This window comes from Orcinus orca, chromosome 5, assembly GCF_937001465.1.
Source record: "Orcinus orca chromosome 5, mOrcOrc1.1, whole genome shotgun sequence".
Classification (NCBI taxonomy): Eukaryota; Metazoa; Chordata; class Mammalia; order Artiodactyla; family Delphinidae; genus Orcinus; species Orcinus orca.
In genome coordinates this window covers 87,124,623-87,137,472 of record NC_064563.1, presented here as the reverse complement: position 1 = coordinate 87,137,472, position 12,850 = coordinate 87,124,623, and the positions used below count along the sequence as shown (strand labels likewise).

At 37.8% G+C, this 12,850-nt stretch overlaps 1 protein-coding gene across 3 annotated transcripts in view; it reads right to left on the bottom strand.

Annotated features, from left to right (window-relative positions):
- Positions 1-12,850, bottom strand: part of LSAMP (limbic system associated membrane protein) — a 655,299-nt gene that overhangs the window by 288,774 nt on the left and 353,675 nt on the right. For all 3 annotated transcript variants that reach the window (XM_004278510.4, XM_004278509.3, XM_033403269.2), the window contains exon 2: positions 7,005-7,237. In XM_004278510.4, coding sequence (XP_004278558.1) covers positions 7,005-7,237 — 233 coding nt within the window. The remainder of the gene's footprint in view (positions 1-7,004; positions 7,238-12,850) is intronic.

The window sequence follows — 12,850 nt, the reverse complement described above, 5'->3', positions numbered from 1 at the left end:
GTAGATTTTGGTCAGAATGAGGAATGTTTAATAGGATTATAAAATGCACCCAAGAATTTAAATCTTAGAAACAGTAAGTTCTAGACTAGTAATCATGAAAAAATTAAATGTTTCATAACATTTGAATTTTCAATTATTAAATTAAGAAGGAATCTACAGACAGCTATAAGCCAATATGAATATTATAGGATTAATGAGATACAGGAAATGTGGTGTTTTAAGTGTGGGAATTTGAAAAGAAAGACCCAATGTGTTGTGTCTGGTCTTACGAGTCGACTTTCATATTTTTTCCCGTAGTTATATTGGTTTAATTAAGGTAATTATGCAATACAGTTCCCTACAAGCAACGGAGAGATTCTCACAATCCATGTGTGTGATTTGAGTCATAGTGATGAGAAAAATTTCTGGGATTCTATTTAATATTATAGTGAAATTTAACTATTAACTAAGAAATGCATTTCAAAAACTCCAAAACGCTTTGAAAAAATTATCTCCAATTTTAGTCTATGCAGGTTAGGCCGTTTTGAAAACAATTGTTAACCAAATTAGAATAGCATTAAAAGAGAGCAAAAGACTCAACATGGAAATTACCACTCTAGTATGGGTACCAGACTCAAGAATAATATAATAAATAAATTGAAAATATGATAAATGTTGTAAGGTATGGTAAATGAGATATTTAAAAATAAGATTCACATTAAAAAAATATCATCATGTCAGGATGCCCACTGTATTCACATACACATGGAGATTCTTTTTCCCCCCCACAGGTGAATTCTACCACTTATTTATTTTTTTAACATCTTTAGTGGAGTATAATTGCTCTACAATGATGTGTTAGTTTCTGCTTTATAACAAAGTGAATCAGCTATAAATATACATATATTCCCATATCTCCTCCCTCTTGCGTCTCCCTCCCACCCTCTCTATCCCACTCCTCTAGGTGGTCACAAAGCACCGAGCTGATCTCCCTGTGCTATGTGGTTGCTTCCCACTAGCTGTCTGTTTTACGTTTGGTAGTGTATATATGTCCATGCCACTCTCTCACTTTGTCACAGCTTACCCTTCCCCCTCACCGTGTCCTCAAATCCATTCTCTACGTCTGCGTCTTTATTCCTGTCCTGTCCCTAGGTTGTTCAGAACCATTTTTTTTTTTTTTTAGATTCCATATATATGTGTTAGCATATGGTATTTGTTTTTCTCTTTCTGACTTACTTCACTCTGTATGACAGACTCTAGGTCCATCCACCTCACTACAAATAACTCAATTTCATTTCTTTTTATGGCTGAGTAATATTCCATTGCATATATATATGTGCCACATCTTCTTTATCCATTCATCTGTCGATGGGCACTTAGGTTGCTTCCATGTCCTGGCTATTGTAAATAGAGCTGCAATGAACATTGTGGTACATGACTCTTTCTGAATTATGGTTTTCTCAGGGTATATGCCCAGTAGTGGGATTGCTGGGTCGTATGGTAATTCTATTTGTAGTGTTTTAAGGAACCTCCACACATGGAGATTCTTATTGTTACAGGTAAAAAGAATATTGGAGCCACTTCCCCCAGGGCTCAGGAAGCTGAGATTAATCTCTGGTTTCAATGAGTACACAGGTTTATTTTATTTTACTTTTAATTTTCCTATTACAAGGCCCTAGTACCTGCTTCGCAGAGTTTTAGATATAATTTGATGCCATGTCATATGGGAAAATGAGCAGGCAGGCAGCATCAAATCCGTCATTGATTGCTTAGATTTCTAGAACAGCAGTTCTTGGTTTTTCCACGTGTATCTGAATCACTTGCAGAGCATAATGTATTCACAAATTCTGGCTGCATTCCTAAGGCTTCTGATTCAATTGTTCTGAAAGTGGTTCTCAGGAATCGGCATTTTGAAAAAGTATAATACACCAAACTGTTGACTTTTTTTGCAGTTTATGTAAGGATCAGATGAAAAGAAATATTGCCTTAACACAAGTGCCTCCACCTGTGGCATGATCAGAAAAAAAAAGGCCATCATTGGAGGGTAACCTATGGAGAAGAAATGGACTGTATTAATGGGAAAGATGCCAGAGGAATCTGTTTATTTTATTGAAGTTAAGGGTAATGTTTTCTCAGTCTTTGAGTTTAGAATCTGTAAAGGAGGTGGTGTAGGAACCAAAATATCTGGCTTTAGAAATGGGTCTTATCACTTATTAAGCATCTCAAATGAATGTGTATGTTTGAATAGACTTGGCTTCCACAGATGCAACAGTTACTATCACTAATCACAAGTGATCCCAAAGGTCATTATTGATTTGTGTATTTGCTGATGCAGAACTTTCACCCGTGTTCCTCGTGAGGCAGATGTTTGGAGATGTCATTCAGCTAAAGATTGAGTTTAGCGGACCATGCAGCATATTTATTTCAACACAGGTTATTTTGTGTGTAATGATCCTTTTGAACTGATAAAAAGAAAAAAAAAAAACCTTACTTTCTCTCTGAAAAATAGTCACCAAAATAAGAGAGAAAATATTGGAGATGTTGAAAAGTCACTAATGTGGTGGGAATATGTAAAAAGGAAAGTAAGCTTCCAGGGGAAATGGGATGCAGGAGAAACGTGGGGGACAAACACTTAAACATTTATAAATTTGAGATTTTGGAAGTCTAGAGAAGTTTCATGTCTCAACCTTTTTTTTTTTTTTTTCCAGCTTTGACACCTGAAAATTAACAGTTTGGGGAGAGGCAATTTTCTTTCCACAGGACTAGGCTAGGTAAGAAGCCGCAGAGGGCCTAAGGTGTTATCGTGAAAGTTAAGGTATTTATCAATCTACCTTTCCTGTCTCATGCCCAAGAAGATTAGTTTTGGGAATATTGGCAGGTGTAACACTTAACACTACCTGAAATTGAATGAAATTATGCAGGATTATTTCCCCAGATATTCTTAAGGTACATACTTCTTTTAAAGTAGTGGTTCTCTAAGTATGGTCCCTGCCGCAGCAGCATCAGTATCGGCTGGGAATGTGCTAGAAGTGCAAATGATCAGGCCCTACCCCCAGAGCTACTTAGTCAGAAATTCTGGGATGGGGGAGAGCCACCAAATCTAAAATGGAATTTTACAAAAACCCTCGATGTGTTGCTGATGCATGCTGTCCTCAGACATCCTTAATAAATGTAGCTAAAAACTTAAAGGTGATGCTGGTCTAAGACGCCCTTTAAAATCTTAAAGAAGTAAAGTGAAAGACTGGATGCTAAGGAAAAGGAAAACTGAAGAAAATGGACTGCACAGGGACCTGAATAACAGCAAAAGAGCCTTCTGCAAGGGTAACAGGCAATGGGTGGAAGGAGTTGTTACACTCTGGGCAGCACCTCGGGCAAAAGCGAGCCTCATGAGAGATACTCAAGCAGCAGCAGCAGCAGCAGCGTGGTTGTTGGCAGTGGTTATCATCATCATCATCACCACCACCACCACCACCACCACCACCACCATCATCATCACCATCACCATCACCATCATCATCTTATTGGGTGAGAACTCATGATCTCCAGACACTGGGCTAGAGGCTTACATAATCATGTAATTTAATCCTTACAATTCATTAAGGAGGGTTTAAAATTTTAATTTTATCTCTATTTTACATAGGACAAAACGGAGCCTTAGAGAAATCAAGTGGTTTACCCCAAAATTTATTTAAGTAGCAAGAAGGAAAACCGAGATTTGAAGCCTGCTTTCTTAACTGCTGTTCTTTAGGAATATCTCACAGCATCTCTGAGCTAAAGGTGGCCTCACCAATGGGCAAAGAAAAAGAATACAGTATTTATTTAATGACTAGTTAAGTGGGAGTTGCAGAAACCATGTATGGTGAGCAAGGAAGAACTTGAAAAATTCAAAAGACCCTTATATTCTGAAGGAAGGTGCTGTGGAATTGGAGGAAAGAAGAATGGCAGCATCTTTGATGTGGTGAAAACACGTAGAGTTGAGGCACAGAGTAGGAAGCAGTGTGAACAAGCAGCATGAAGGGGTGGACCAACTGACATAATCACAAAGTTGACTGTCCTAAGGGGAAGCGAATCAGCCATCTGGCATGAAATATCAAATGCCAGCATCCATATAATTGTCCAAAAAATCCCCCTTCATAACTCAGGCTTAAGGAGGAGACAACCTTTCTTTATCACCCTTACAAGAACAAGCTTTGTTGCTCATTTTTCTTTTAAAGCAATATGGTTAAAAAGAAAACACTATAATATCTTGAATCAAACAGATGTGGGTTTGAAACTCTTTCCTAAGCCAACAGGCAGCCTTGGACACTCCTTATGATTTCTGAACTTCAAGCTTTTTCATATTCACAATAAAGTTATTAACACCCACTTAATAATAATATTATTAGAATCAAACGAGATAATGAATGAACAGTACCTGGTATTTTATAGGTCCTTCCCCATCCCTTAATATTTAGTTAAATTTAATAACTTAATATTAAGTTAAATTTAAGTTAATTTCACTTGCACTGACATGGTATGAAGGTATAAGCAGTATGATCTAACCTAGTTCTAGCTCTAACTCTCAAGATGGCTGTGTTTGTAGCTATAAAAGTGCTACATGCATAAGAAAACAGGAGGAAGGGCTTTGGGCATTTGGCGCTAAGAGCTCAGACAAATATAAATCTGGTAGTTCTTAAAAAGTCACAGCAAAAAAATTTCCATTCCAGTAGAAAGTGCTTCAAATTTGATTCCTGGTCTGCTTGGCTCCAAACTAACTCCCTGAACTCTCTGTGTGATCTGCAGCCACTAACCTAAATCTAATTAACTTCTGTTTCCTCATCTAGAAACCAAGGAATGTAATACTCAGATTGTCCAATGTTATTCAATATAGGACAATACACGTTCTCTAGTAGCTTTCCAATAATATTAAAGCCTGTGAAGGTAAGGGGCCTTAAGTAAACCAGTTATCTCCCTTCCCTCTGCCATTAAATGAGATAGAACTTCTTTTGTTTTGAGGTGTGTGTGAATGTGTGTGTGTGTGTGTGTGCTTGTGTTTTGAGGGAGCTGATAAATTAACCCATTTACATATGTACACATCAGTAGTTATGTTTACACACTTAAATGGGCTGCCTGATATCCAAACCCTGGTGTCTCTTATTAAAGAAACTCAAGTGCTCTCCACTAAACTACAAGGAAAGCATTCTATGCTTTGACTGTGATAGGAACTTTGCAAGTCAGTAGACATGCTTTTTTTTTTTTTTTTTTTGGTGGTACGCGGGCCTCTCACTGTTGTGGCCTCTCCTGTTGCGGAGCACAGGCTCCGGACGCGCAGGCTCAGCGGCCATGGCTCACGGGCCCAGCCGCTCCGCGGCATGTGGGATCTTCCCGGACCGGGGCACGAACCCATGTCCCCTGCATCGGCAGGCAGACTCTCAACCACTGCGCCACCAGGGAAGCCCTAGACATGCCTTTTACAAGCAATAAAATGAAGCTGTCAGCCATCGCAAATGTACCAAGATAGCGCTCACATGACTAAACCGCCACTGCACCAGACAGTCTCTGATGTATTTTACTCCAGTTTCCATTAGCAGAGAGGCTGCCTAAAATCATAATAAGGCCGCAGACACCCTAAAATACACCACCAGACGTGGACCTGCCCACCAGAAAGACAAGATCCAGCCTCATGCACCAGAACACAGGCACTAGTCCGCTCCACCAGGAAGCCTACACAACCCACTGAACCAACCTTAGCCACTGGGGACAGACACCAAAAACAACGGGGACTACGAATCTGCAGCCTGCGAAAAGGAGACCCCAAACACAGTAAGTTAAGCAAAATGAGAAGACAGAGAGACACATAGCAGATGAAGGAGCAAGGCAAAAACCCACCAGACCTAACAAATGCAGAGGAAATAGGCAGTCTACCTGAAAAAGAATTCAGATTAATGATAGTAAAGATGATCCTAAATCTTGGAAATAGAATAGAGAAAATACAAGAAACGTTTAACAAGGACCGAGAAGAACTAAAGAGCAAACAAACAGTTTCAATCTATTAATCAGAGGAGTTGGGAGAGCAATGATTTAAATGCTGCAATAATCAATTCCGTAACACATTAATAGAAGCTACAGTCAAACTTTGCCATACAACTGACTGCATTGGAATCTTGACAGGAGCCCTAGGGCCATGCCTAATTTGCATTAAATTTACATAAAATTGTACATCAAGAATACATTAACACAGCCCTAATATTTGTTAGTGCTGAGATCCTTCCTGATAGATGCATTGAAACTGCTGGTAGTTTGACTCCACTTGCAATAAAATTGTGCAGCTGATCAGCTTCGTTCTCATTCTGCTATTATGGGGAAAGGGACCCAAGAGAGCTATAGTTTGGGGGCTTGCATATGCCATTTAGGATTTTCATCCTGTAAAACCATGACTCAGATGTGCCCTTGGAAACCCCAATCTGGAAGCAGATTATCCCTGATGACTTTGCAGATCCCCATCACTGCACTTGCTCACAAATAACTTGCCATTAAATGGAGATACAAACTACAAAGAAAGCTAGTCAGCTGAAAGGATGTCAAGGCTTCTGGAAATTTTTATTTTTCCAAATAACATTTACTATCATTAAAACAGATCATTAGTGATATTCTTTAGACTGAGGACAGATAAAAATCAAATCTTCAGCAAAAGCATCCAGTACCTAACAGTATAATAAAGTGCACTTCACATGGTTCTGAGCAGTCTGTGTGTTTTGTGTCCCTGTGGACACAGCTGTGGCCTTTGCTGTGTGTTTTTATATTCAGGGCTAAAAGAAAATATTCTCACCAAGGATATTGGCTCACAGTGGCAAGACTTCTCTTTCTATATCCTCCTTAGTTCTCTCATTTGAAGTCTATCCTTTTGGAGAGAAAATACATACTGAAGTGCCGCAACACATTTGGAAGTATTCTTTTATTTCAGAAAGGATTATTCGAGTATTTGTATGTTATGATTATTTTCTGCCTCACCTCTCCTTTACCACATTTTTCTTATTTTGTCTTACCTTGCACGATCAAGTAAACTTGGGAGGTCTTGGGCTCATGCTGTGTCTGCACTGAGCAAGTGTAGGAACCCTCATCGTAGACATCCACCTTCTGGATTCGGAGGCTGTATTCCAGAGAATGGCGTTTCTCCAGCTCAACCCGGGGGTCCAGAGACCACTTGTCGTGCCCAGCAAAAATGATGCCAGAACGGTTCAACCAGGCCACCTTCGAGTTCTTATCTTCTACAACACACCTGGTGAAGTAGAATAAAAACATTAGAGCCTTAGCCATACACGGGTCTGCATTCATTCTCTATGCAATTTGATTCAACAGGGCCAATCAAGAGAAATAATTATGTGCAGGATGAATCCTGGCTATGCCATTTCTTAGGGTCCTAAATACTGTCGCTATTTCTCCTTTAAGATCTAATTACCATCCAATGGATGGATGCCATTATATTATACCCAGTGTGGCAATAAACAATCAGTACGAGTAATGCAGGAAAATAGAGTTAAATGGATATTGACTTCCCACTGGATTATCTTCTTCTCGTCTAGGAGAAGGTCATTCACACAGAACTCCATTTGTTTAAATAACTTTGAGAAATAGACAATTGATCATGTGGCATATTTACTCAGTTTTGAACTGCATTTATTCTTTCATTAGTATTTCCTAAAGGCTTCTGATCCTTCCAAGTTTGGAATGCCCACTGCCAGGAGTGAGAAGCATGTGAGCAGGTCCAAGGGTAAGTAGATAGGAATTGTATCAAGAAAATCAAAGCTAGTATCATCTTGCCTAAGTCTGGTTCCATCTGCTGAGGGCAGTAGGTTGCCTGCTGGCAAGACAGCTTGCTACCAGCATTTCTGGCACAATAGAATGAATTCAATCGTTTATCGTGGATGAAAAAACTAATTTTGTAGTTCTTATTCCAAGAAACATGAAGGGAAAAATATTTATTTGAATAACTACTTATTTTAGAAACCTAAAAGGGTTTAATGGAGAAAACCATACTCCTTCAATTCTAGCAAGAATCTGGAAATGGAAAAATCAAGCAAAAACTTCTCTTTGTATCCCTTTGGCAAGATTTATGTATGCCTCACGGGCAGATTATCTCAGACCCTGTTCACAGCTGCACAGCCAGCTGCTCAGTACTCTGGGGCATGAGGGATGGACAGAAGGAGCCAGGAGCATGACAGCAGAACAATCAAAGCACCATGTTCCCCTGTATTTTCCAAACCAAGTCCAATCCAAGTTTCCTCTCAAGTCTAAACAGTCATGCATGCACAGGAAGTTGATGCGTGATCCACGGGTTGACCACTGTAAAGACATAGAGGCCAACTCATCTCTCTTAGAAGAAGGAGAAATGACGACTCTTTTAAAAATACCTCACCCATGGTACAAAAGGCCTTCTTATTCCATTATTTTTGGGTGAATTGCATATTTTAGTAAACATGAGAATTTTATTTAATTACTTGGGTGCCATGATATAAAGGTCTTTCTTTTCTTCTCCACCTATTTCTTTTCAAAAACATAGGTGGATTAAGGTATCATTTAGTATCTCCAATATGTGTTTTTCTACCATGCAGATATTATTGAGATTAATTATGTGTGATAATTTAAAACTCCTCTAAAGAGGAGGGCAAAGCTAACTTTACGGATGCTTGTTGCTTCTCGCCAGACTCAATTTTACTTTTCCTCTTCTATTCTTTGGTGGCATCATGTCTCTGCCCTTGGTGGTATTTGTGGCACTTCTCAACTTAGACCCAGTTATGAATCAATTAATAGATTATTTGCTGTCTTCTTCTAGATCATAAATCAAGTTGTTGATGTAGGTCTCCTATGTTTTTCTTTTCTACTGAGAAAATGGAAATTCCTCTCCGAAAATGGAAATTCCTCTCCGTAAAAGCATTTTAAGTCTTCTATCACATTTATCCTTGCATTTTTTTTTTTACCATCTACACAGCACAACACAGCAGTAACTAGGTATGCTATTGCACAGAGGTGAACCTTGAATGCTGTTTAGCCTGGAATAAGGCTCTAACATGTTCGTCCTGAAAAAAATATAATATATTTTACATAAATATAGCCTATATATCAAATAAAGAGAGATTTTGTCTTATTCATTATGGTACCCCTAAACACTAATCTGCTGTAAAATAGACCCTGGTAAATGCCTGTCATATAAACTAACAGTGTCATATATGCAGAAATAGGACATATGGTTACCTATATTCCACCTCCCGTCCCAACTCCTTACAGCATCCACTAATGAACTGGGCAAATTTCCTTATCAGTATAAGGTAGAGTTTCTAAATTGAATCTTTAGGGTCCTTTGGACACTTTAGCAATTTTTGTCTCTGGAAAAGTTGTAATTATCACATAGATCATTATTCGGAGTTATTCTCTGAGAGAGTTCCGGACTATCTTATGTAAAGAAGCAATTGACTATTTCAGCAAAATTGTCAGACCCATAAAAATGCATGTACCAAAACAATACGTAATGTGGAAATTTTGCTGTGATAATCTACATGACATCTTATTTTACATTGTGTTTCATTCATATTTATTTTTTGTAATTTCTCTTTTACTTCCAAATAAGTGAAAGGTACCCTAGAATATATACATACACACATACACTCACACTTTTTGCTAACTCAACACAATTAGCCAACTCCAAGCACCAGAGCACAATGTAGTATTTTTCAAAAGGAAACCATTCCTCCAGATATTTAAAGGCTCTTTTTTAAAGTAGTTAATAGTCAGAGTATAAACTATATAAACTAGAAAATAATCTTTCTACAAAATGGCTAGAACATTCATACTGAAAAATGAGCAAAAAGTCTCAAAATTTCAGAATTAATTTAACGTTAAAAATGTTTAAATCTTGATTTAAGGTGGCAACTATTTTAAACCATAAGAAGTGCACATAACAAAAAAGATGGTCAAAGTATAGTCTCAATTACACAAAAGTGTAGCACTTTTGTTTGTTAAATGAAAACAACCAGTCATATAGGGTAGTCACAGCTGTCTAGCTATTCGAAAATGAGGAAATGATGATTAAAGGCAGACCCAGGTTCCAGCATGCACTGACTGGCCAATAAGCATCATGAGCTTGCATCTAGAAGGTAAGTGGCTTAAATGTGCATTAGGCATGCCTGTGGAGTCAATGAGAATTCTCATGCCCCACCATCGTAAGATGGTAATGAATTATCCCTCACCCACAACGCTGCTTCAGTACCAGACATTCTAGTTCAAAACTAAATACCTAGTGACTTTATCTTCAAAGTCAGCTTTGGCCAAAGCAGGGAAAGGATAAAGAGATAAATTTTTAAAATCTGTATTGTTATGTGTTGTTTGGATTTAACAGAATACTGAGCTTTCCTTCAGGAGCTCAGGGTAGGCACATCATTCCAGGATTTAGAAAGGACTACATGGTAAAGAGAGTCGGTGTTGGTGCCAAGAGGAGAGGGCGGAGAATGACCGTCCACTCTAGGTGGGATTTCTGGCAGGCAGCTGAGGACATGGGGATATAATACAAAGTGTCACCTCTCCAGGAAATTTCCTCTGATTAGTGTCCCATCCTTTTACTTGGCTGCTTCTTATGAGCCCATTGTACTCCACACTGAATTAGTTATCTGTACTTATCTTTCCTCATAAGTTTATTAATGAGAGTGACCCTCAAAAATTCACCTATGGAACCTTAATGGGGCCAACAGCATAATCCACCGTGTTCACAGTAGGCACTCGCTGAAATGTGGAATAAATCAACTGAATTCAAACGACTATTAGATCAATTATCAAATATTTGTTAATTATCTAATAGGTGCAGGATAGGTGATAACTATTTTAACTTTTCTTAAGTAATGATTAAAATTATCAGACACATAAGGAAAATTTAAAGAGAATTATTGAGTGTGACATTAACATGAAATCAAAGGAGAGAAAAAATTGTTCCCAGTGAAGAAAGATCATTCCTGGGAATTAAATAATCTATATCACACATGAAAAACAGTGAAAAGACGTGTAAAGCACTAGATAAACATTTAGTGAGTTGTCCACTTTAATCATGAACCCACAAATATCAGGTGGGTTACTTGCCTTAACCATGAAGCTATGATTTTTTTTAAAAAATCAGCTTTAAAAACATAACAGGAAAGTCAAGCAAACAAACTTCTAACTTCCCTGTTCAGTATGTCTGAATCCATAAAACGGTCACAAAAAATCAATGCACCCATAAAAATCCCAAGCACCGGATCTCAGTGAGTACTTCACACCAAGTACATTACGCACACTTATACAAATATGTACATTGACAATTCCACTCATACTGCATTAAGTCTGGGGATTATGCTTCCAAAATGATTAATGTAATTGAAGGCATAAAAGAAATGCTAAATTTGGTGTGTACCAATAGATAGCTTAATCGCATACTTACTGACAGTGTATCCTTGATGTAAGTGATACACAGCTAACAGATATTAATCCTGTTCAACTGCTACTAGATACATCTCATTTTTAACAAGCATTACTGGCTGCTAAAAATGGAACAAGTTAGTATTAGAATTTATCCAAACTTTCCTCTGCTTCTTAAGAGTATAATCTGGTATTTATTCACGAATAACAAATAAATACATTTTGCTTAGTTTCTCACCAGCTATCTATCTTCATACTTTTTAATTATAAGGACTGGGGAAAGTGTAACTGGATGCGTGAGAGATTTGTTTCTTCAATTAAGAAAGAACAGTTAGATGACTGGTTCTCAACTGGGGGCAATTTGTACTTCCAGATGGTATTTGGCAATATCTGAAGACATTTTTTGAATGTCACAACTGGAAATGGGAGGTTGCTACTGGCATCTGGTGGGTAGAGGCCAAGGATGCTGCTAAACATCTTACAATGCAAAGGACAGCCCAACAACAAAGACATATCTCATTTAAAATGTTGGCAGGTTTGAAGTTGAAAACCCCGAGTTAGACCTTGGTCTCTTGGTTTAAATATCTGGAAGCACAGGTCAAACATCTACAGTGCAATACTGTTTTTTCATAAGCATATGCTTCTTAATTTATAAGCACTCAATTGCCACCAGCAAAGTCCTTGAATTATAAGTTCATGACACAGACACTGCAATGAAGTCTACTGGTACCCTGTTTGTAAGTTAGTAGTTAATGAATCATGCCCCTTTGTTGTGTTTTAGAATCTGAATTATATAACACTATACTCCTCTTGTACATTGTTAATAGTACAGGAGAAAGCTATAACTTAGTTCCTTCCTAAATTAATGCTGGAGAAATCATTTAACCTTAGTGTTCTGGGTTTTTTCCCCATGTATAAAAATGGGTCAGTAATACTTAGGACAGGTAAGGGACAATCAACTCAGTTGGGGCAAATTTGACTTTTTAAGGAAATAATTAGCCTTTATTCATAGAAAAGCTATTTTTTTTAAATTAACTTTTACTATTTTTTTCACATTTGTGATTCTCTCTCTTTTGTAAGATGTGGATTGATTCAAGATATGGACGGGAAGGAAGTCTTCAGTAGTGTGTTGACCCGTTATTTTGATGCTTTTTGCTTTATAACTTTAACCCTACAAATAAAACCCTTAGTGAATCAACAAAACTAACATAGACTCATTTCCCTCTAGAAGGAAAGACACTTGGTCTGGAAATTAATGCGGTGCTTTCCCGGCATTAAAGCGTGGCATCAGGAAACGTTCTAAGCAGAGGATGCAGTAAATAATCAGAAATATCCCAAATTCTCCTGAGTCAAAAGTCGTTAGTCTGACTTAATCATATTATTTTAAGTATAATGAAGTCTAGCAACACATATGCAAACACATTAAAAAACACCAAATTAGTTAAAAGCCAAA